The sequence below is a fragment of the Cololabis saira genome, chromosome 13, assembly GCF_033807715.1.
Source record: "Cololabis saira isolate AMF1-May2022 chromosome 13, fColSai1.1, whole genome shotgun sequence".
In the NCBI taxonomy this organism is placed as follows: Eukaryota; Metazoa; Chordata; class Actinopteri; order Beloniformes; family Belonidae; genus Cololabis; species Cololabis saira.
Window position 1 is genome coordinate 19,950,135 of NC_084599.1, and position 23,693 is coordinate 19,973,827.

The 23,693-nt window shown below is 41.4% G+C and overlaps 1 protein-coding gene across 2 annotated transcripts in view; it reads right to left on the reverse strand.

Annotated features, from left to right (window-relative positions):
- Positions 1 to 19,251: 19,251 nt before the first annotated feature.
- The window catches only part of tle5 (TLE family member 5, transcriptional modulator), a 54,709-nt gene continuing 50,267 nt past the window's right edge, over positions 19,252 to 23,693 (reverse strand). The window contains exon 7 of one of the 2 annotated variants that reach the window (XM_061738177.1): positions 19,252 to 22,943. In XM_061738177.1, the coding sequence (XP_061594161.1) occupies positions 22,719 to 22,943 (225 nt within the window). In that variant the 3' untranslated portion in view covers positions 19,252 to 22,718. Of the gene's footprint in view, positions 22,947 to 23,693 lie in introns of both variants that reach the window. The other variant, XM_061738176.1, reaches the window with a different exon arrangement.

Consider the following 23,693-nt stretch of genomic DNA (forward strand, 5'->3'; position numbering starts at 1 on the left):
AATAGTACGGTCTCTGCCATGTGCCAAAGATGCAAAATAAATACTGGAAATCTGCTCCATATGCTCTGGAACTGTCCGATTATAGATGCTTTCTGGAAATACGTCATCAAAACAATTTCTGACATTTTAAAATCCCATATTCTTGATCCTAAAGTCTGGATACTGGGAGATATTAGTTCATTAAACATGACTTATCATAAAAAGTATTTCATTCTGCTTGCCGGCACCGCGGCAAAAAATTGTATTTTAAAAAACTGGAAATCAGAAAACCCCCCAGCACCCAAACAATGGATCAATGAACTTGGATCATATTGTACTCCAGAAAAAATATTGTATTCCGTTAGAAAAAAACCTAGAGACTTTGACCTTATTTGGGGACCTTCTTTGGATTTTTTGCTTTTAATGGACTGATGATCTGAATCATCGACTATATTAATGAATGTGTTTACACAGGACTTGATTATTTAATTTATTATTCATTTTTGTTCTAGTATTGATAGACATATGTTAAATGATTTTGAATGATGTAATCTATTGACCATATGAGGGAGGGAAGGGGAGAGGGTGTGCTGTTGTTTTTTATTTTTATTTACTTTTTTTTAATTATTATTATTATTATTTATTTATTTTGGTTTAATTAATGTTATGAAAAGTTAAAAAAAGGGGGGGAAATATTGATAATTATATTGTTATTGTAACTCTTATTTCTTTTTCTTTTAATGCCCTCAATAAAGACATCTATACAAAAAAAAGACAATGACCTTTAGCATCAAAACCACTACAGAATGGTGTCAGAAGATCCAATAGGTGAATCTTCTGAAAATCCACCTTTTAAAGTCACCTACTCAAAGCCCAGACCGTAACTGTATTAAGATTTTGTGGAAAGACCTCAAGAGGGCCGTTCAAACCAGACATCCCAACAAAGTGCGGGTTTAACCAGTTCTGTAACAAGGAATGGTTAAACGTCTCCGGAAAGTTGCGCAGGTCTGATCCAGAGCGGCATATAGCACTTACTCAAAGTGATTTCTGCCAGAATTTCAAACAGCTATTGATATAAGGGGTTTTATGACAAATGAATGGAGAAAAGACTATTAATCTCAAGAGGTTCTGATACCTGATACCGATGTATACATTACACAGTTCTCCTCACATATGCTGCATCCTCTAGCTCACATAATACATCACAGCTGCCACCAGCTGGACTAACACATAAAATGCCTTCATACTAACCAATCTCACTTTATTACTGAACCATTCTCTGCGAGCCTAAGCTACTGGTTCATAGTATTTGGTGGTATTGTTTTAAAACTATGACAAAGAGGAACATTAAGTTGGAAATAGAGTCGCAGTGGGACTGTGAAGGCTGGCCCGTGTCTCCAGTGACACACAAAAACATTGTTTATGACAGGCTTGCGGTAGCGATAGCGTGCATGTGTGTCTGCATGAATTTGCTCAACTGCCTCAATTGCACAGCAGTCAGTCAACCATCTGGCCGACTATCCCGGCAGACGGCCGGGTCCAGACAGAACTGAGCAGCAGGCTGGTAAGCAAAAAGAACCACAATGGCAGTGCAAACAGACCACAGCCAGACCACATCACAACCACACAGCACCCTGCCATTTCCAGAACTACACATGGCTGTCTGCTCATAGGGAGAGGTGGGAAGAGAGAGGAAAATAAGTAAAGGAATAAAAGTCAGAAAGGGAACGAAAAAAAGAACAAAAAAAGATTACAGGGCTGAAGGCAAAGAGGCCCGGTTTGAAGGTAGAGGCCAAAAGCTGAAGGAAAACACTCTGAAGAGGAAGGACGTACAAGTAAAGCAGCAAAAGTCGAGGAAGACAAAGGAACGGGATGAGGGTCTGCAAGAGGGATGAAGAGCTTTTGAAGAGGCAAGAGCAGAGAAAACAGAAGAAAGAGAAGCAGAAACAGAGATGGAGGGTGAAGGCATTTACATAGACTGAATGCCCAATTTAGGCAGAACCCCCCCCCAGCATTTCAACAAAGTGTAGCTCTCCATCTTCATCCATGTCTGTACAAAACGTTCTCCTGGGAGCCGAGTAATTCAACTGACAGAGGATGCACTGTGGAGAAACCATCGATTTTCAAAGCCACATTCATGCAGCCTCAAGATTACGTCCACCTGTAACCAGGGGAAGACAGCTAGTTTCACGTGCTACAGAACCTTTCAGATTTAGTCTTGCATGATGCAGCTGACATTTAAGGCTGAAAAAACATCAACAAATGTTAGGTTTGAATTAGTTTGTCATTGATTTAAATATAGTTGGTGCATTAGGGTTTTTTTGTTGCTTTTTTTAGCGTCAATCTCTCTCATATATGCGCAGCTAAATAAAGCTAGAAGTACAGAAAAGGAAAACTGAATCAGGATGTCATTTGTAATAATGCAAAGTGCAAGAAATCCAGCTTTGGAACAAACCTTACTTAAAAACAAGTTTTGAAGTTCACTCGCAGGGTATGGATGAAGCAGTTGATTTCTAAAAACAACCCAGTGACGTTTTATAATGAATATTTCAGTCATTTGTGGAAATAGCAGGGCAGATGGGGCGATCGAAAAGAGGAGATGTCAGATTATCCATCTTTGAAAGATGACAAGTTTGTGGATATTTTTCTTATTATTTGTTAAGTTATTATTGAAATATAACTTTCAATTTTAAAACATCTGATAAAATAATTTTTTCTGAAATATGATATTAAAGGAGCTGTATGTAAGAGCAATAATAAAACGAATCATAAAATGACCCCGATATGTCAACAGACATTTAAAAATCATGTTCATTTCAAATACTTATGTCACTGACAACAGCACTCAAACCAGGATATTCCAGTTTAAAAAGAGGAGTTGCAGCCCTCAACTGATGTTGATGTTGTCATTTTTTGTTTTGGCCTGAAGCTCCACCCTCCACCTATCTCCCAATCACCAAGTCAGTATTGTTTCTGAAGCTCCACCCTCCACCTATCTCCCAATCACCAAGTCAGTATTGTTTCTGAAGCTCCACCCTCCACCTATCTCCCAATCACCAAGTCAGTATTGTTTCTGAAGCTCCACCCTCCACCTATCTCCCAATCACCAAGTCAGTATTGTTTCGGCATCCGGGTTGCCAGCTCGGCTCTAATTATCGCAGCAGCCGCTACGAACGTGTTGGATGAAAAAATATCTAGCTTTCCAAAAACTAAAAGACCTCGTTATGAATCCGAGTTACGTCGTGACAAGGTCCGAAATAAAACAAGGATTTGTTTTTTTTATTGCCATGGCAGCCTACGTTCCTGCTGCATTCTGCAGCCTACCTGGCAACCTCTGGTCGGGGGGAGGAGGGGGAGGGTACACGCCGCTCAACAATATTTTGAAAGTGACTGCAGTACCAGTTTTGGCCATTTCTTACAGACGGCTCCTTTAAGGCAGTGATTCTTAACCATAGGGCCGCGGCCCACACTTGGGCCGCGAGCGCCATCTAGTGGGCCGCGGAAAAAAAATCAGTTTTGTACGTGTGGGCCGCGAGGGCCGCGGGACTGCATAGTCTCCCGACCAAATGAGGAGAAGAAGACCCTCAGCTAGTTGTACGTGTAATAGTAAGAGAAATGGTGTGTATTTATAGTGAAAATCCTTCATTTTGCACAGAGTAGGTTTAGATCCGCCAGGATCAGGGATCGGTTACTTGGGTCTGCGCCCAGAGCGAGCGAGGTCGGTGCCGCTCGGGCGGCTCTGTCGTTACTGCTGAAGGATTGTACATGTAGATGTGTGGGCTGGACTGTTGTTCGGGCTCGCAAAAGCATCGGAAAGTGACATGGCTGCAGCGCAGCCAGAGAGCTGCGGGGTCTGCCCGTTTTAGCTGATCAGGCTCGGATTAAATCCGACACGCGCAGTCCTGACAATTTATTAATGTAAATAAAACTTAGTAAGTTACTTAGTAAGTAATTAGCTTGACTCTTACAGAGATGAGAAGCTAAATAAAACTAAATATCGTTCCAGGCTCATCAATGAGCACCTTCTCATGAGAACCTGACACCATCCAGCCCAGATTTAAAGTCCTGGCAGGAGAAATTAGAGCTCACTTCTCTCACTGAACGACAGAAAGTGGGGACATATAAGATTATAAGGGGAAGAAAGAAAAACTGCAAAACTGTTCAATTGTTAAGATGTGTTTATATTCATTTATTATAAAAATGTGTTGAGACAATTAACAAAGAAAAAGGGAAATTCAAACTGCTGGTAAAGAAATAAAATAAGATAGCATTTGAAAAATAAAATAAAATCTATTTTATTTTTAAGAGAAAAAATATGTGTAATTGAAGTTACACATGTTAATGGGCAAATACCGGTATGTACTTTTTTAATATAACAGTCAGATGCAGATGTTGATACAACTATGAGGTTACTTGAAAATATATATATATATATATATATATATATATTTATATATATATATATATATATATATATATATATTTATTTATTGTGATGTTCTGGACCTTCGCTTGAGTAAATTTTCTCTAAATGGACCTCTTAAAGTTGAATACCCCTGCTACACAGTGTTAATATTTAACGGGCCCCGGGCCACTCTGTACTGAAAAAATTGGGCCCCAAGGTCAGAAAGGTTAAGAACCCCTGCTTTAAGGTATAGAAGCTTGAGTGTCATTGTTGAGTGTGTGGTGTGTTTTAGCCCTCAGAGACCAGGTGTATTTCCACACCTCAGGGCTCAGACAGGACCCACAGACAGCTGCAGGCATCATGGACCATCGACGGTCTTATTATAGTGACTGCTTGGACGGTGGTGGATGAGACCGAGACTCACCTTTTGATAATGGCACGCCCACCCCATCAGATTCTTGCACATTTGTGGATGTGACAACGTGCAAGTTGTTTGGTCAAGACTTCTTGACTCTTCAGGTGGATCCAAACCAGACACGTAAGTGTGAAAACCCTGTCAGGTCGAACAGATAAATCATTGCTCGAGCTGCTTAGATAGTGAAAATTTTCACGATGAATATGAACCTTAGTTTCAACTGTCAGGTGTGAAAAAGCCTCAAGAATCTACAGGCATCATTACGAGTGAGACGCTTGAAGGAAAACTCTCACATAAATGCTTCCAGGCATGCTGCCATTGTGGTGTTTGGAAAGTAACACCATCATTCACTCAGTTTATACGTAAGATTTGCTAATTAGTTCAGATCACAAAATAAAGCTGAGGTCAAAAGGGATTGTCCCGGGTTTGTGGCACTTTTAACTAGACTGTTAAAACACAGGGCTTATTCTCAACTGGACGAATGGGGTTAATACTGAATATCCAACCCCTCGTAATGAAAGGCAAGTTGATGGAGATGAGGGTGACCTTGACTGGCACACAGTGCGAGGGACTGCTAGTGGGCAGCCCCTCTGAGACTGCAGCCAGTACCAGTGGTGCTCACGCAGTATTTAATCCTTCACAGACCCTTCTCTTAAGGAGGTGGAAGTGGATGTGGGCGGGACAAGTGAGTGCCTGGGGTCAGCTTCAGGTCTCTCTTCACAGGAAGGGCCAGAGCAGAGTTGACTTTCTCAAGAGGCCGAGGTCTTTCAGCATCTGCAAAACTGCTGCTTATGTTTTACAAAGTCAGCGGTTTTCTTCACACCGGTGTGCTAGAGAAGCAGTATTAAAGAGAGGAACTGGAGAGGCAAGTGAAGAGTCCTGGAGAACTGGACTCTGCTGTCTGTCAGGGACCAATCTTATAACCTTCTACTTGTCATGTAGAAGCACCTTGAAATCGCTGAACTGTTGAGCGAAAATACCAGGCCGGTGGAAAGACCTTGATATCTTCAAAATCCCTTTACCAGTTTTAAATAAATGACTTTTTAAATCGCCGGGATAAGAGCTGAAAAACAGCCGACAACAGGTGAGTTGCTGAGGAGTGGGCATTCCACCTAGTGAGCAAACATTACACACCCCAACAACCGCGTAATTCTGAAGTCATGCTAAGGATCATAGCTAGAGATAAACTCCTTTCAAAACCACTGAATTAAATTGTTTTGATGTAAAAAAAAAAAAAAAAAAAAGCCTACACATCTTCCACAGCATGAGCAGCAGTTCAAACTGTTTGCAGTCTTGGTCTCTGGGCAGCAGCACTGCAGAAGACTCATGCATTTTTAATATGAACGACAAAGGAAAAAAGCAAACAAACAACAAAATTAGGATTCCGAAGTACATGTAGGCAGAAATCTTTGTGTTTATGAAGCGCATGTAGCCGCTGAGAGGGTCTAACATTAGCGTTACTGTGTTAAGAAGACTAACTACAAGGAGGCCATTATCTTGTCAATGACATTTCCTGTAAGGCTCGCTCCTAAACTGGAGATGTGGCTGAAGAAAACTGGGGAGGGGAGCAAGTTAAAAGAAGATAAGGAGTTTTTCCATGTGAGAATAAGCAGAGGAGGTTTCATGAGGCGAGGGTGAAGCTGGAGCACTACTGCAGAGCGTTAGCCCGAGGTGTTTTCATACTTGATCTAGCACTGATGGATGGAGGTTGTAAGCGGATGAATTAGTGATGAAGATCAGGATGAAAGTGCTTTCCAGAAACAACAGAGCCAACCAGACGGAGCGGGGTCACGTGGGACAGGTGAGGCCGGGGTGTGAGGCAGGAGTGATAGACAGGCTGGCCGCAAACCCTTACACTGTCAAATACATCTCTGTGCAATCTGCCTTGGCATCGTTTTCTTTTTCATTTCTCCAATACAAACAAGTTCCTGCTTGATATTTACGAATCGGTAGTATTTGCAGCCATTTCTGATTAAATGGGTGGAACAGCGGCAGAAGTGGCATCATACTTTCAAAGCAGCAGCATAAGATTAAAATCAACTCTGACAACAGAAGACATGAGAAGAGGAAGGAAAAGAAAACATCTACAGACAGAAATGTTTGTGAATAACATCAAAGAAGGAAAAACTCACAGTGGTCACTAAGATAACTTAAAACCGACAAAAGTAATAAAAATTAAAGCTGCAAGCAGCAATGAACGGGCCTTGCGCGTGCAATTTTTAGTTTCGGCCATGGCACCAAGAGACTTTTCTTTAAGTTGCGACATGATACAGATGTGTACCGATTTTCGTGCATGTACGTAAAACCGTATTGTGGGGCTTGAGGCACAAAGTTTTCTCGGGGGCGCTGTTCAGCCATTAGGCCACGCCCATTAATGCAAACCATTAAATATCAAATTTTTCGCATCAAAATGAGCATAGTTGAATATCTCAAAAACCGTAATAGTTAGCATGATGAGACTAAAATATGTTGTAGTACAATGCGTCCCGAGTTTTTCAATGTTGTAATGATGTCTGTATGATAAACCGTTGCCTAGCAACAAGCATCCAAAATAAAATTGATTTTTTTTTTTAATTGAAAGTTAAATATCGCAAAAACTGTAATAAGTAGCATGATGAGGTTGTACGGTCCTTTAGTGCCAATCGAGCCGAGTGTTTGTAAATTTGAACAATGTCTCTACGATAAAGTTCGGCCGAGCAATAAGTGTCTGAATTTTCGCCTTTTTTTTTTCTTTTTGGCATCTAGCATTGCCACAGTAACACTTTTGACTGAGAAAAGTAATGCCCATCGAGGCAAGATGGAGACGCATCTAAAGATGTATGCCATGCATGGGTGCAGGTTGCGGTTCGGGCCGCATTAACGGACGAAAAAAGCGTGCAGAATAATAATAATAATTCAAAATGGCCGACTTCCTGTTCTGTTTTGGCCATGGCGCCAAGACACTTTTCTTTAAGTTGCGACATGATACAGGTGTGTACCGATTTTGTTGCATGTACGTCAAAGCGTATTGTGGGGCTTGAGGCACGAAGTTTTCTAGGGGGCGCTGTTGAGCCATTAGGCCACGGCCATTAATGCAAACCATTAAATATCAAATTTTTCACCAGGCCTGGCTTGCGTGCAAAATTTGGTGACTTTTGGGGCACGTTCAGGGGGCAAAAAGGCCCTCATTTCGTCTGAAAAAGAAAAACGAGAAAAACGAGAAAATTCCTACAGATATAATAGGGCCTTCGCACTGTCAGTGCTCGGGCCCTAAATAATAATTTACTGAAATTTGAATAATGGAAATAGCACATTGCTTTTGAATACCCGTTTAATGGAATCCCTTAAAAAACTAAAGCAAATAGCCTGGACAAAAATGATGGAGCCCAACTTAATATCTTGCTGCATAACTTCTTGAGGCAATCACAGCAGTGATCAATGTAACCCTCAATGAGACTACTGCACCTGTAAACAGGTATTTTGGTTAACTCCTCATGAACCCCAGCTGTCTCAGGTTTCAAAGGTTTGTTCTCCAGACTGCAGCTTTCAGCTTTTTTCACAGATATTCAATAGGATTGAGATCAGGGCTCGTACAAGGTCACTTCAGAAAAGTCCAATGTTTTGTTCCGAGCCATTCCTGAATGTTTTCATCTGTGTTTGGGGTCATTGTCCTGTTGGAGGACACATGACCTGCAACTCAGACAAAGATTTCTGACACTGGGCAGAACATTTGGCTCCAGAATGCCTTGATAGTCTTGAGATTTTCATTTTACTCTGCAGAGATTTGAGACACCCTGCACCAGACGCAACAAAGCAGCTGCAGAACATAACTGACCCTCCTCCATGTTTCACTGCAGTGTTTCTTTAACATTTTTTGTTTCATTATTATAATTTTTTATATATATTTGCAGCATTTATTTTAAAAACAAGACAAAACAGGTAAAGCCTTGTTTTCACTTTTCACACACACATTTACACAGACATACACACCTGCTCACTCACCTACATGCTCACCCCACAATTTTGGGGACAGATAATCGCAGTAGCCTAGTACTGATTTAGTTTTAGAGACCTGGAATGGTTGCTGTTTGTGTCTCTGCCTGTTCCCGTTTGTTTGTTTTCTCTATTGCAGAGTCATAAGGCTTGTGTGCCCGTTGTGTGTTTTCCTCTGTTTCTTTCATTTCAGACTTGCAGCGGATGCCACCCCTCATCCCCCTCATATATATGTTTTTAAAAAAAGCTTCATACAATGATGAGAAAACTGGCTTATAGGCTTCTGGTGAGTTATTGCTGGTAGTTCTGAGTATTAGAAAAAAAAAAACAAGACAAAACTTGACCTGCATCATATCCTTAACTGTACTGTTTGTTGGATCGGAGCAAACATTTTATATCAGACACAAGTTTTCGATAAAGATTTACCGTATTGATTGTCTTTCTTGGATTTATCTTTTAATAACAAAGAGTTTTCTGTGATTAACTGGGTTTGGTGTCATAACCATTCAGGATGGAAAAACAATATGTCTAAGAGATGAGCTGCATCAGAGCTCGATCGTGAGATTTCATCTTAAAACTTAAAACCGTTTCTACTGTCACGAGCGAACCCCCCATGTAGCCTACGAGTAATAAATTGACATACCGTGTATATGACTGAAGCCTGTGTATGAAATTTGTGATGATGTGTTGAACTGTGAGTAAAAATAGGACTAAAAATGTGGCTAAAATGTGCAGGAAAAAAAGGTGAAATAGCAAAGAGGGCAGAAAATAGAGGAAGAGAAAGAGGAAGACCTGGTTTCTCCTCCAGCTGCCAGGAGACAAAGAAGAGGAGGAGGAGCAGCGTTGCAGGCTGCAAATAGGGCTGGCGTGAGGGAGAGGATAGAGAAGGCACTTGCTAAATGAATTTGGCTTTCAGCGATGGGGAGTCGACTCTGCTGCAGTGCCAGAAATGTGTGTGCGCGTGCACTCGTGTGTGTTTATGTGTAGGCATATGTGCTCGTTCATTCTTATCCACAATAAAAGCACATATATGACTGCCAGCATGTGTTTGCGCTTCTGCACGTGTGTGTATGTGGGTGTGTGTGTGTCTCTCTGTGTGTGAGCATCTGCACGTAAGAATGTGTGCATCACAAATGAATACACAAATGGCTTTGCGGGTTTGTGTCTGAAAAACACTGGAAGGTGTGTTTATGCAAATTTTGCGCACAGGTGACTAGATAATGTCCCCAAGCTTTGGTGGTGTTTGAGAAAGATCAAACGTGTGTGTGCGTGTGTGTCTGTGTGTGCACATTAAACACACTTACCAGGATTGGAAGTGACAGGCAGGAAGTATCAGAGGCAGCTGGGTAACAGCCCACTAACCACACAGGGGAGGGCTCGGCGCTGAACAACATTACCCATGGGGGCAGAGACACAGCAAAGAGAGAGCAGGGCGGGATGGGGTGGGAGGGGGGCATGGCAGTTTGTGCAAAGAGGAAAATCAAACGAAAAGAGGTCAGAGCATTTCACATTTTCTTTTTCTGGCATTAAAAAAACAAAATTACTACCTCATGGTTTTGTGTCTCCACTTACCAGCCAGGTACTGTATAATGTGAGGTAAAGCCCTGAGTGGCACTGTTCCCTTAATCACTCTCCCGTTCACTCCTGGAGAACTTTAGATCATTATATCAGCAGTGCCCACATCCGTGAACTCCCCCTACAATGATCCCATTGATTTTTGACTTTTTCCACTGTGATAATCATGTTTGCAGGAGAGAAAATTGTCCAGATTTTTCTTAATTATCATAAATCCTTGCAACAGAATGCAGCAGTAATAAATAAAGGCACAGAACTATTGGCATTTACATAGTTAAGTCTACAGACTCCCTTTGCAGGGAGCTGGCAGGAAGCCACAAAAGGAAATCAAAATAAGCTTAATAAGTCACATGCACATAACAAAAATCATTAAACAAGTAATGAAAGTAAGTGCAAGCTAAAGTAATAGTTAATACAAACAGACTATTATAATCCTCACTCATAAATGGTTGGAATAATGTTGAAATATGCAAAATGTAAATGAAAACCACAGCTTCTTACATTTACTTTGATTTTTATTTCTTTGGAGACAATACATACACAAAATATTAAATGTTCAACTTCATTTTACTCGATCTTTAAGGTCTGCAACACATGCCAGAAAGGATTCTTTAATTCATAAAGAGTGAAAACATAAAAAAATATGAGAGATTATTGAATCCTTGATGTGCAAGTCAGAACAGCTTTTATAGAGTAAACACACACAGATAAATGTGTTGGTACCCTTCTATTAAAGAAAGAAAACCCCACAATGATCACTAAATAACTTGGAACTGATAAAAGTAATGATGAATAACAATTTATGGACAGATTGCTTTTGAATTGTGGTGCAATTAAATCATTAAGAACAATAAATAAATAAACAAAAAGAAAAAATAATGAATCTGGCCTCGACACATTTGCTGGTACCTCTAAAAAAGATTGACAGTAATTTGACTGTAGTGACATTTTAAACTTAAGTGGGTCCTGTAATGGACATCGCAGGTGTTTTCAGTCCTGCAGGCAGTGAGTTTAACCTGTTTTACTGCAAGTCAAAAGTCGTGACTGCTGTTTTGGTGTCATGGCGTGTGTCACACTGAATGTGCTTTTAGTGGGGACTTAGAGAACTGCACTTCTGCGTTCCTGTAAATTCTATTCTATTCTATTCTATTCTATTCTATTCTATTCTATTCTATTCTATTCTATTCTATTCTCTTTTATTCTATTCTATTCAGTTTTATTTTATTTGATTCTATTATCTTTTTCTTCTTCTACTTTTAGACTTTAAATCATGATTTGTATGTATGTTTTAATGTCTTTGCAAAGCACTGTGAATCACCCTGTTGTTGACTTGTGCTATATAAATAAACTTGCCTTGCATTCACTTCCACGGGGAAAACTGATGTTTTCCTTTTATTTTTTAAGTGAGCTGGACTCATTTCTCTTCAAGTGGATCAAAAAGTGAACTGAACCAATTCAATTATTTCTGCTTTCACATTGTAAACCCATTGAAAAAAAAAGAAAATAAAAAAGATCAGTTTCTTTTTCTGGTCCAGCTCGGCTCTGATAAGGTCTCAGCCCTCTTTCTTTTCACTCTACTGAACATTACGTGTTCTACCCACATCACGGCTACGGACCAGAATACAAGTGGCAAAAGGTGAAGAGAACCCACAGTGCTTTCTGTTCTCAGTGCTCAGGTTAAGCTAACTGCACTTTAGAGTCTTTCGCGTAACTTAATCACTGAAAAAAGAAAGCACTACGGATTCACATATGCACGGAAAATACGAACTCATTGCTCGGGGTTAATTGGGCCAACTGAAAACGACGTGAATACTCACACCCTAACTCTCAGAGGAAAAAGAAAAAGCGCATTTCAAATAAATATCTCAATAATGCTCCACATAGTTAGCTGAAGGGTTCAAAAACTGTAAGAAAGTAAAGAATTTTGACAATTTTATCTACCAGAATTCTCTAAACCATGGCCAGGAGAGAAAAGGAAGAAGATGATGCATCGATGGAAGACAGCTGCTGTTAGGCAGAGGAAGAGGAGAGACAGAGATGGATGGTGAGTAATAGAGATAAGGCACGAGCGGTTATGAGTCAAACATGAAGACAGGGATGGGAGATGAAAGACGAAAAGGAAGAGTGCGAGAAATGGGGTGAAATGATGAGGAATGGAAAATGAGAGCCGAGACAAAGGTTAGAGAAATTCAAATAAAAAGATGAAAGTATCAGAGGAAGCTCAGGGGAAGGAGCACAATGAAGATGAGGAGGTGTCAGTAGGGATGACTGCAGGACGGTCAAGAAGGAAAGAAAGGTTGTTTGTATCTTATATGAGCCCATTACAGTCTAAGTTGTCTCTTATTTATCTTTACACACACACACACACACACACAGACACACACACACACAAAAGATCATATATAATACACACAGGTAGTCATGTACACATGCAAACTCAAATAATCTCATACCATGTCCACGTGTCTGCTTGACAATCATAAACAAGACTGAGAATGATGTGTGTGTCTCTGTTTGTGTGTGAGTACAAGGTGCACGGTTTCCCAGGGTGCATCTCTGGAAGCGCCTGCATTGGAGCGAGCTGTGTCAACACTGACTGCTCCTCCAACTCCAACAGAGACTGACAGAGACAAACACATCTCTGAGTGTGCCTGACACACACACACACACACACACGGAGACAGAAAAAGAGGGGGATGAAGATAAATAGAGGGAGTCTCTGAACTGAGAAAGAGAGGGAAAATTTTATGTATAAAAGTGTCACAAAGACAGAGGGAAGAGGAAAGAGGGAGGGAGAAAGAGTGACGCTGATGGATGGGGGAGAGTGGTGGATGTGCAGAGGGACAGATGAGGGGACGTGCAGCGGGTTTGGAGGATGGAGACGTGTCAGATGGAGATTGACAGCCTCCTTTCCGGGGGACGGGTGAATAAACCGGCAGAGAGTGGAGAGAAGGGAGGCGTCAGATGGAGGGAGAGAAAAGATGAAGAAAAGAAGTGGAGAGACGGAGGAGAGGAGGTAAACGTCTCTGTAATCAAGCCATAAAGGAGAGCTGAAGTGAGGGAGTGAGGGGGAAAAGAGGAGCAGGCTCTGAATGAGTCAATCATGATTAATCAACGTGCTTTTTGCTCTCCGTCTCCCTCTCTCTCAGTCTTTCTGCTCCGACTCATCATCATTACGCACAGACACACACACACACACACTTGTTTCCCGCTGCACATCCTGGGCATTCCCATGAGGACCACAGACACACTGTAGATACTACTAACGTCAGTTGTACTCGCTGCAGGAGCGGCAGCAGCAGTGTGGGCAGCACAGCTCTCTGCTGAAAGGTGAGAAGAGAACGGCAGGAAAAGAGCACACAGAGTACAACAAATGTAATGTAATGAAAGAGGTGTGCAGGATTCATGTTGCAGAGAAGGCATACATCACATGGGAGTAGCAGTGGAGGGGCTCGGAGGTTTTGTTTCATACAGTAAATGTGTGAATCAGTGCAGTCGGTCTGTGACCTCCTCACATGGACGCGCTCACTCAGACACAGGAGACAAGAGTTGAAGGATTTTCTTGAATCTGTCTTGTGCCCGCGCATTATTGAGAACACCATGGACTGTGTGGTTATTTTCTGACGTATCCACAAATCAACGCACAAGTAAATTGGATATTTCCCGCCTCACAGGTTGATTCAGGAGCATGAAGTAGCTCTGCTGGTGGCGTTTTCATTTTTACTCGAAAACACTTCTTTTCAAAGTACAAAAATAGGTAGCCATAACAAAGTATGTGCACGCTGTTTTAATTTTAAAATCATCAGGACCTTACAGGGTCTTGAAATTAGGTTCATGCTACCTCAGATGAACACAAACGCCATTTCAGAAGCAAAAATGTTTAGTAGAAGCGGCGCATGAACAACTAAGAGCACTAAATACACCCAGCTTCAGGCGTGCTTTAGCTGTCGGAAGAGAGCCGCACATTTGAAACAGGATTACTTTGGTATTCTGAGGATGTAATGGCCCATTCAGTGACTGCAAATCATCCCAGCTCCATCACCAAGCGTGATAGGTGGTATGAGGTGTTTGTGCTGTGCGATGTTTTCACCAAAAGTGGCACAATGCATTATAATCAAACATCTTCATTTTGATTATGGCTGTAAAAAGAACAACATTATGAATTTAAACACGCTAACTGAGGCTTGAGTGTCAAATGCAGTCCGTCTTATTCTTTTGCAATATCTCTGATCAGTGCATGATCTGACTTTAGAGCGAGATGTTGTAAAGTCAACTCTTGAAAAGACTCCACTGTTTTGAAGGTTTTCCACTACGCAATAACCTTGATCACTACATATATTCCAGATGGTTTAGTTCTGCTATCAGGCACCGTTACTATGGAACCAACATCCAGTTTGGGTTAAGGAGGCTGACACCACCTCCACCTTTAAAACCAAACCTAAAACGTTAGTGTTTAGTAAAGCCTGTAGTTAGTGTAAACTCTAGTGTGTTAGGGCCAGTAGCCATCGGTGCAGCTATAGAACAAGACTAGAGCAGCTGATCTTAGCACATAGCTTTGTTGTAGATATGCTGCTACAGGCCTACGCTGCAGGGGGACACCGACATGATCCACTGAGCGTTGCCCCTCACCCCTTCTTCTGTCCTCTTGTTCTCTTTCCTTTCTTCAGATCAACTCTCAGTTATTAATTACATGTATCTCTTAACCATCATTGCTCTACATTGTTCTTGTAGTTTGATGTGCTGGTCTCCTCCTCTTCTGTGCATGTTTGCAGGCCAGAGCTCCAGGAGCTGCATGCTGCCCTGCAGTCCCGCCCTCTGACCACCTCAGTCTGTGCTGTTTAAATCTGTTTATGTAGTCATCCCTGTAGTGCACCAACTAACCATTGTGTCTCTGTCTCTCTTCTCTCCGTTCTCCGGCAGGAGGGTCCCCCCTTATGATCCAAGTCCTGCTCAAGGTTTCTTCCCTCCTAAAGGGGAATTTTTCTTACCACTGTTTGTCTTAAGGTTTTTCTCCCACTAGGGGAGTTTTTACCTGCCGTTGTTTATGTAATAATTGCTCGGGGGGTCATGTTCTGGGTCTCTGGAAAGCACCTAGAGACAACTTATGTTGTCAAAGACACTATATAAATCAAATGTAATTGAATTGAACAAACTACCTTAACTGATGCGTTTATAGTTTGCCTCAGTTTTAATTGATCGATTAATTAAATCCCTTTGATTATCAGCACCTGGCTGTTTGCCCCTTTAATCCTATGAAAACAGTAAGGGTGTATTTTTGATTTTTTTAAATATCTGAGTCTTTGCTGGGGGCATCCTCCCTTCCACAACCACTGTACCAATGCTTGAAGTCATCTGTCTACTCTCCTGCTTAAGCTGAACTGATGGTAGTGACGTCCGTTTACCTGCAAGGTCTGTGGCCTCATCTTCTGCACCGCTCCGTGAGGATCCACCAGGTATGCCTGCAGTCCAAAAAAATAGTATACGGGCCGACAGCACGCGCCAACTATGTATGTGCTTTGAGGACAATAGGCGGAAGTAGCTCATTAGTGCTTGTTAGGATGGGAGGCTGCTGGAGAGTTGCCATTATCCTCTACACAGATTCATGGAACAAGCACAAGGACTGCTGAGCAGATAAATGTGCAAGTATAGAAAGCTTCTACCCAGGTGTTCAACAATTTAAGGGGAACATAATACCTACATCCACTGAGTCCCTGTCAGTTTGTCCATATGGATGCAGTTACCATAAATATACCTTTAGAAACAGGATTCAGTTAGCCTCACCAGCCCATTTAGTTATTTTTCTAGTCAATACAAAGGATTACCCTGGTTCCTATGAAGCCAACTTTGATTGGAGGCAGGACAAAGTGATGCAGATAAACAGCATGCAGCTGGATGAGGATTTGCAAGCGCAGCTGGGATCGATAGTCCCATGTGAATTGCCTGCAATGGTTATGCTCAGGTGGATGGGTGATAATGGGCATGGGCTAAAAATGAGTGTCTTACATGGGTCCCATTTGGGCCAAGCACTTAAGTGAATCCAAATAGGCAATTCACATGGGTCCAGTACATAATCAGTAGACATTGACATTTTTCAGCGCATTTATCTCTCAGATGGGCCCCACAAATACAGTACATGCTGGATGGGCAGGAAGGAGAGCACTATCTTGGAAAGACCTCTCAGTCTAGGTTGGTCTGTCAGGTATGTTAAACAATATGTTTTGAGCACACGGTGCAATATTTGCCCTAAAGACTTGACAAGAGCATTGCGGTTCTAACACAGATAGGGCCATAGTCCGAGCTTTTGAGTCTGTACGTGTTGGAATGAACAGCTGAAGTGGCATCCGTGCATTTCCTGCAGTGAATGTGTCCCCAACAAGCTCTCACTGCTCATACACTCTTCCCTCACTAAACAGACAGGAAGGATGCATCCCTCATGGGTTACAACAGTGCTTTACATCCCGGGAGCTGCAGACCAACTGGGACCCAGCATTTGGGAAAACTCCTATTGACTGACCTGAGAATGCTCTACAAGCAAACTTATTTAATGTGACCTCCCCCAGCCCCAAGTACAGACTCAACCCTTTTTTTAGGACACTCTCCCATATACAGGTGTTTACAGTATTTATTAGGATTCCATTTCCACATTTTTGGTTTGTATCTTAAACATCAACAGGACTTGGGTGCTTGAAAGTTTTTCAAAGTATTTGCTAATGTGAGATGGTCAAAGTCTGAGATGAATCCAGCAGTCTGCACATTCGGAAGAAAGTATTGTTCATATGGGCAAGTCTATTTTAAAAAAAAGACAAAAAGACAAAGAGCAAGTTTTTGATATCTTTAGACATCTTCCTTTCATTTTGAATTAGATTCCATTAGGCAGATGACAAACTTCCATCAAGACAAATTTTTCAGCAAGATGCCTTTTGTCACAAAATAAAAAAAATCAACTTGAGTCTATTGCCTCATCATGACTTGTATAACAGATTTTCCTGTTGTTATTTTTATTTTTTTAAAAGGCCTGTCAACTGGAAATTCTGGCCTCTAGAGCAAGTTAAATAAAAAAGGTTTCCCTCTTAATATTGAAACTTTCCTCCACTCCACTGGCTCGTGAAAATTCTGCAATTCTTTTCCATGGAATTTCTTTTGCCAATAAATGGCTGATATCTTTCATGAAAGTGCAACATGTCAGAGAAAAGGCATAGCACAGTTCACATGACTGAGTACGTCGTTCAGGTTTTCCAACCATGTTTCTGTATCGGACAAAGTGCGTGAGAATAAAAAGAAGAAACAAAAAGATGTTATTTCCCAACAATAACTAGATATAGTGTGGTTGCGCTTGCACAGAAATCCTATCAAAAATAATTAAACAATACAGCTTTAATAAACAAGCTGATTTTGTTTGTTAGGATTTTTTTCATTTCAAATTTATTTGTGGAAGCAAGGTGAAAATATATTACTGACATTTTCTTAATTCTTTTCACAAACATGGCACAAAAGAATAAACTACAATAGACTATGATTATTAATTCATTGTTGGTTTTGTGTGCATGATTGTGGCACTTTCTTCTCAACAGGCTCTAATGTGCTCTATGAAGACAGCAGATGAGAGAAAACTCCCCTCCTCTGCTGCTGCTTGTGAAGAGTGTGTGAATCCTCAGACAGAAAGAGGAAAAAATAGAGCACTTTCATATTTATTTAAGTGTCAGATCCAGAGCTGTCTGCAGGGAGAGAGAAACAGAGAGGAACCGAGGAAGAGAGGAGGAAGGGCTGCAACCACAGGAACTCAGAGGGCTCACAAGCCTTCCTCTGTCTCCTCCATCTCTCAACACACACATGCAGCTGCACACTCAGCCACACACTCATCTGGCTGCATGAACCCACAGCGGAAAAGGCAAATGGAGAGAAAGAGAGTAACAAGGAAGGAGAAACGGGGAGAAGAGAGCAGAGGAAATGAGGAAGAAAACCAGAATGTGGTTCTGTCATCAAAAAAAAAGGCCACTACATGTTTCTCTACTTGCCTGTCTGTGTGTGAGTGTGTGAGCTGTGAATGCTACGAACCAAGTTAGGTCTCGGAGGTAAAGCAGGGCTTCTAAATGAGGGTTATGTGCAGGTGGCGAGCAGGTCGTGATCTGCTGTCCCAGAGATGACATCAATTCTGGGTACATGCAGGGGAGAATAGATAAATACTCATCAAAGCCGTTTAAAGAACAGGAAGCCAGCGCTCCATGTGTGACACCCAGACACAGAGGTAAATACCCCTCAGTAATATAATCTGCAGGTTTCAGGAGACGGGAAAAGTAAATCAACACTTCCTCCTGCTGGATTGGCAGTGAACTGCAGGCTCCCTCAGGCAGTCAGAACACATCAGATCTTGTCTGAATTCATTTGTCTGCTTTTCTGCGTTTGCTCGAATGCCAGAAAAATATTTTATTTGACATTAAAGTGTTCAGATCATTCCTCAGCTTTCCAAGTGCATTTGTTGGTGTGGCGTCAGAGGTTGCAGAAATGTGGCAGAAGGGGTTCCTGGTCCGAATCTCTGCCGGGGTTTTTTCTGTGAAGGGGTTTATGTTCTCCCCCGTGCTGGAGTGGGTCGTCTCCAGGAACCCTGGTTTCCTCCCAAAGTTCAAAAACCTGTCAAGGTGATTCCATTTATGAGAGTGAGTGTAAATGCATCTGGTTGTTTGGCTACATGTTGCCCTGGCAACCTCTCCAGGGTGTACTTTTGTCTGAAAACATCTGAAATGTAACCTTGCAAAGGAAAGAGGTCTAGAAAATGAATGGAAATGCAGTAACAGGAATCCAATGTGATCAGTCACTTGGCTGCATTTGGTTTTTGTAAATGAGCCATCCCAACCAGGCAGCGGCGCCAGATAAAGAGAAAGTAAGACACCTGTTTTTCATGATTTGATTGACTTTATTTGTAAGGCACCAGAAGTCCCTCCTTACTGCAGAACATTTCATATCATTTATAGTAAATTTTTGTTGTATTCTTTTTCTCCATTTTCTTTTTTTTTTGTCATTCATTTAAATGATGCTATGACGTCAGACACAAAACATTTTTTTTCTTTTTTGCCCGAGTACACACTTTTAGTTTTACATAATACACAAAATAAGTATTAAAAAAAAAAAAAAAAAAAAAAACTTTACAAAGCTCAAAATGCTTACAATGCTTCACGCTATTAGGGCAGAAAATATGACGGGGGGAGAAATGGGAGTAAAAAGTATGGGGATGGATATGGGATGGGGAAGAGTGGGAGTCGGGGGGACACGGATCAAAGGTGAAAATAAAAGATTAACATACTGCAGAATCCCCAACTGGTGTCACATGAGTTTTGTAACACAACAGCACAAGAGTTTTCCAGGACAGACGAGAGAAGATGCAGCCATATACACATGAAGCTTTCTATGTATAACTGTACAGAGGCGAGCACACCTCCACCTAATTCAACAATTACATAGATCTTAATTTACACGTCTGCAAGATCAGTTTTGAAGTTCTCCTAGTTTATATAAAGTACTATTTAAAGAAAAAAAAAGAGAGGAAAGGGTAAAGAAGAAGAGGAATCAAGTGCATTGCTCACAAAAGGTTTCAGTGAAACATTCTCAAAAAAAAAAAAAAAAAAAAAACTGTCTCCACTAGAACGAAACCAATCTCAATTCCCCGCTCATGCATTGATGTGTTTCTTTTTGTCTACACATTCTGGATATCACTACAACGAGCGCAGTATGTAGTTAGATACATACTGTGTGTGGCAGGATGGGAGGACGACGTGCTGCAAGCATAATTGATAAGCAGAATAGCATGTTAGCTTTAGTTTTAGTAAGAACAGCAACACATTTCATCTGGTTTATCTCCAATAGCCGGATCTGTTCGGCTGTTTGTACACGTTTTTATATGTACACATATACATACACAACAGTGGGGTTCCACTGGAGGAGTTATTCAGCCATCAAAAGTGAAGTTTCACAAACAAAATTTGCATTTTATTCTGAAAATCTGCTCATATGCAATTGAATGCATTTCCACTGTTAATGTATCAAACCTGCACGAGTCAATAACGTGTGCTTTGTCATCAGGCTAGAAGGCATTTTGAGTTAAGACTGAAGGTGTCAAAAATCTATGAGAACAGCAAAGATGCCGTTTGTGTGTATGCGTGTGCATTACAGGAAGCACAATTTCTTTTCAAATTTGGGACAAAATCTTTAAATTTGGACACATAACTCTGCTAAACCCACAGCTGACCTAATAATTCTTCCTTCCTTCCTCTCTGGGGACCAACATAGCCAAAGCTTAATTACCACCAAGGCCACATTTGCTGACAATTGATGCTAAACATTCAAAAGGGTATTACATGTCAAACTGTGTCTCAGCTCTCTGAAAGCAGATATTTATTAATATGTGAATTCTATCTGGTTTTGGTTCATCTGACATGTGAAACACACCTTAACCTGCCTGACATGACCTCGCCCTGGCAGGGTGTGTATAGACTGCACTTGACTGACATCTGAAAAAAAGATTTTAATGTAAAACTCAGGACATGCCAAAATGTTTTCCCCGTTAAAGCTCAAATATATCCATAAACTGAATCAATCTCTACATTTTGTGTCCAAAATACATATAGGGTTCAAAATTAACTGCTAGCGGGGGAAAATTTAAAATGTAAAAATGATTTTAAAAGCCATGTGGCGGTAAATCATTTGAAATTGCAGCGTTTGCTTTATGTGCTCCAGCCGAAACTGACGTAATCAATCAATCCAATCAGAGCTTTGCATCTGATGATGCAGAAACTGAAAAAAATATATAATTTTTTTTTGTTTACCTACCATTGCCAGAAGAGCCAAACATTTAATTAGGAACCCTGAATATGACACGGTAACATTTCATGGGTATTATCAAATTTTATCTGACTATTTCCACCGTACTGCCACTGGAAGAGACGTCTAATCTGACAGCACGACTGTTAGCATCCCCAACCTGTCAGGTTAAAAGGCAGCAATTTACTTGGAATCCACTTGTGCTTCATCTCTCCCGTGATTCATAACGTACTGTAATTACATCTGAATAATACCATAGTTCTATTTTTGTTTTATGCTGGCATGTGGCCGCTCTGGAAGGTGGATCACTTGGAGACATGATTTAAACTGGCACAGAGAAATTTTCACGGCAGAGCCTTGGGCTGACCACATGCAGAGATTAATGTTCCCAGTTTGTGGGATGTTACGTTTGTACATTCACAGTGAATGAATAAGTTAAAAACCATGTCACACAGCCAGTGGGACGTCATTGTTTTGCTGGAACCTGAACCTTGTAAGCAGGATTCTTCAAAGACACACGCTGCCCCCTGCTGTCCCTTAAACTAAACCTACATGTGCTCACCCCACAGTGATAAACATTATTGTGCTACCTCGGCTCTGTTTATTGATGCTGGAAGTTAAGATATGGGGACGTTTGAGCCAATCTACATCCTAGGTCTGACAAGGATCGTAAGTTATGAGATTACTTACTAGGGAAGCTTTTACTGTAAATCTAATCAGACAGCTCTAAACAGTGCTTTTTCTTCCTTCATATACATTTGGGATTTTAGATAAAACTCAAGAGCATGTTGGCTGGCGAAGTCTTCTGGCTTAAGACATGAATTTAGAATCAGGAGTTATTTGTCTTTAACAGGGACCTCAGGACACTGTTTATCTCTCTGCAACAAACTGCCACTTAAACTTACAGTATTTCTTATCTTAGAATGAATGCATGCAATCTGAGATGCCATTGATATTTACAATGCAGATCTCTGTGACACCTCTATTATAAGAGTCTGGAATTGTTAAAAGACCTGTGTTTTGTCAGACATGTTTTGGAGTTTGTCAAAGAATCCCTGTGTTTTAACAGCTTGCCTGTTCCAACACCAAGAAAGTGGTGCATTTAGTCTCACACACAGTTTTGGCAAATCAGGACAAACAGGAGAAAGATGTTCAGAGAGAGAGTGGGGTGAGGAGAGAGGGAAGAACAGAGGGAACCAAATATCCTGAAACAAAGAAATAGGAAATGACACAAAAGCAGAAAGGAGCAGAAAAGGAAAGTCCAGTTAAATGAAGGAAAGAAGATCCAGCTTTGACACAAAGAGACAACATATACAGTATGAGAGGCAGACCGTGTCGTCATGATAAAAAGAAAAGCAGATTTTAAGTATAAACAGAGAAGAGAGCCAAAAGTCCCCAATAATCGGATAAATAGTGGTCTGAAGCTGGAGATGCAGTAACAGGTGAGAAACCCATGTCGGGTAGGGTCAAAGAAAGACGGACTGGGGCTGCAGGGCCGAGGGAGGGCAGATACAGGGATCCAGCTCTCTGGATTCAAGCAGAGCTGAGTGGGAACACCATCTAATCAGACTTATCTCCGTCCTCCTCACGGTGGCTGTCAACGCCGTCACGGGATGCTTTCTCCTCCTTGGCCAGCTGGGCTTGTGAGGCCAGCAGAGAAGAGAGGGAGAAGAGGCCGGAGGAAGTGGTGACAGCGGGGAGGGCGGGCTGGCTCAGGCCCAGAGGCAGGGGGGTCATGGGCAGGGCCAGGCCCTGGAGCTGAGACAGCTGGTGAGCCTGGAGCTGCTGCTGTATGGAACACAACCACACACAACTTAGACACAGCAGCCAGATCCAGATCACAAATCATGCAAAATACACAATAGATAGGCCAAGTGTAAACTCGCGTAATGAGCTCTGGGGCACAGTGCAACTAATGTGGGTTCAATAGAATATCAAACTAAAATAAAAGCAGTAGAAGATGAAAAGTTTGCAGCAAACATAACATTTTTATAATAGATGCAATTTTTATAGGTGTTTCCAGTATGAGAACAAGTGCTATAGGTGAGAGAACACAGCACACAATGTTGAACATATCTTTAAAAAAAACATACCCTGACATACAAAAGATGTAACATCCAAGCACATGCATTTTCATCCCTCCCTTGTATGCACACTCAACACAACACACCCAGTGTGCAGATTGTGTGTGTGTGGTTTTTTCTTCTTTTAAGAGGCATCTAAGGAAATCAGCTTCTCACGGCTACACCTCTGAATTCGAATCCTTTACGTTATGTTCAGATCCAAAAGGCTGTTTCCTCCAATTACTCATGCTATGAGATCAAATCAAAAGCACAAGGTGGACAGTTCCATCCCCAAATGCAGGTCTCTCAAGGCCAGTATCCTCTGGCAAGGCAATTCTATGATTCATGCATCCCAGTGATGGAGTGGCTACGCTACCTAACACTAGGTCAGTTGTAAAATGATGGAGCTGCAAACACAGTGCTCATGATGGGGAGGTGAGGGTACTTAACACTAAAATTACAGATATAAAGG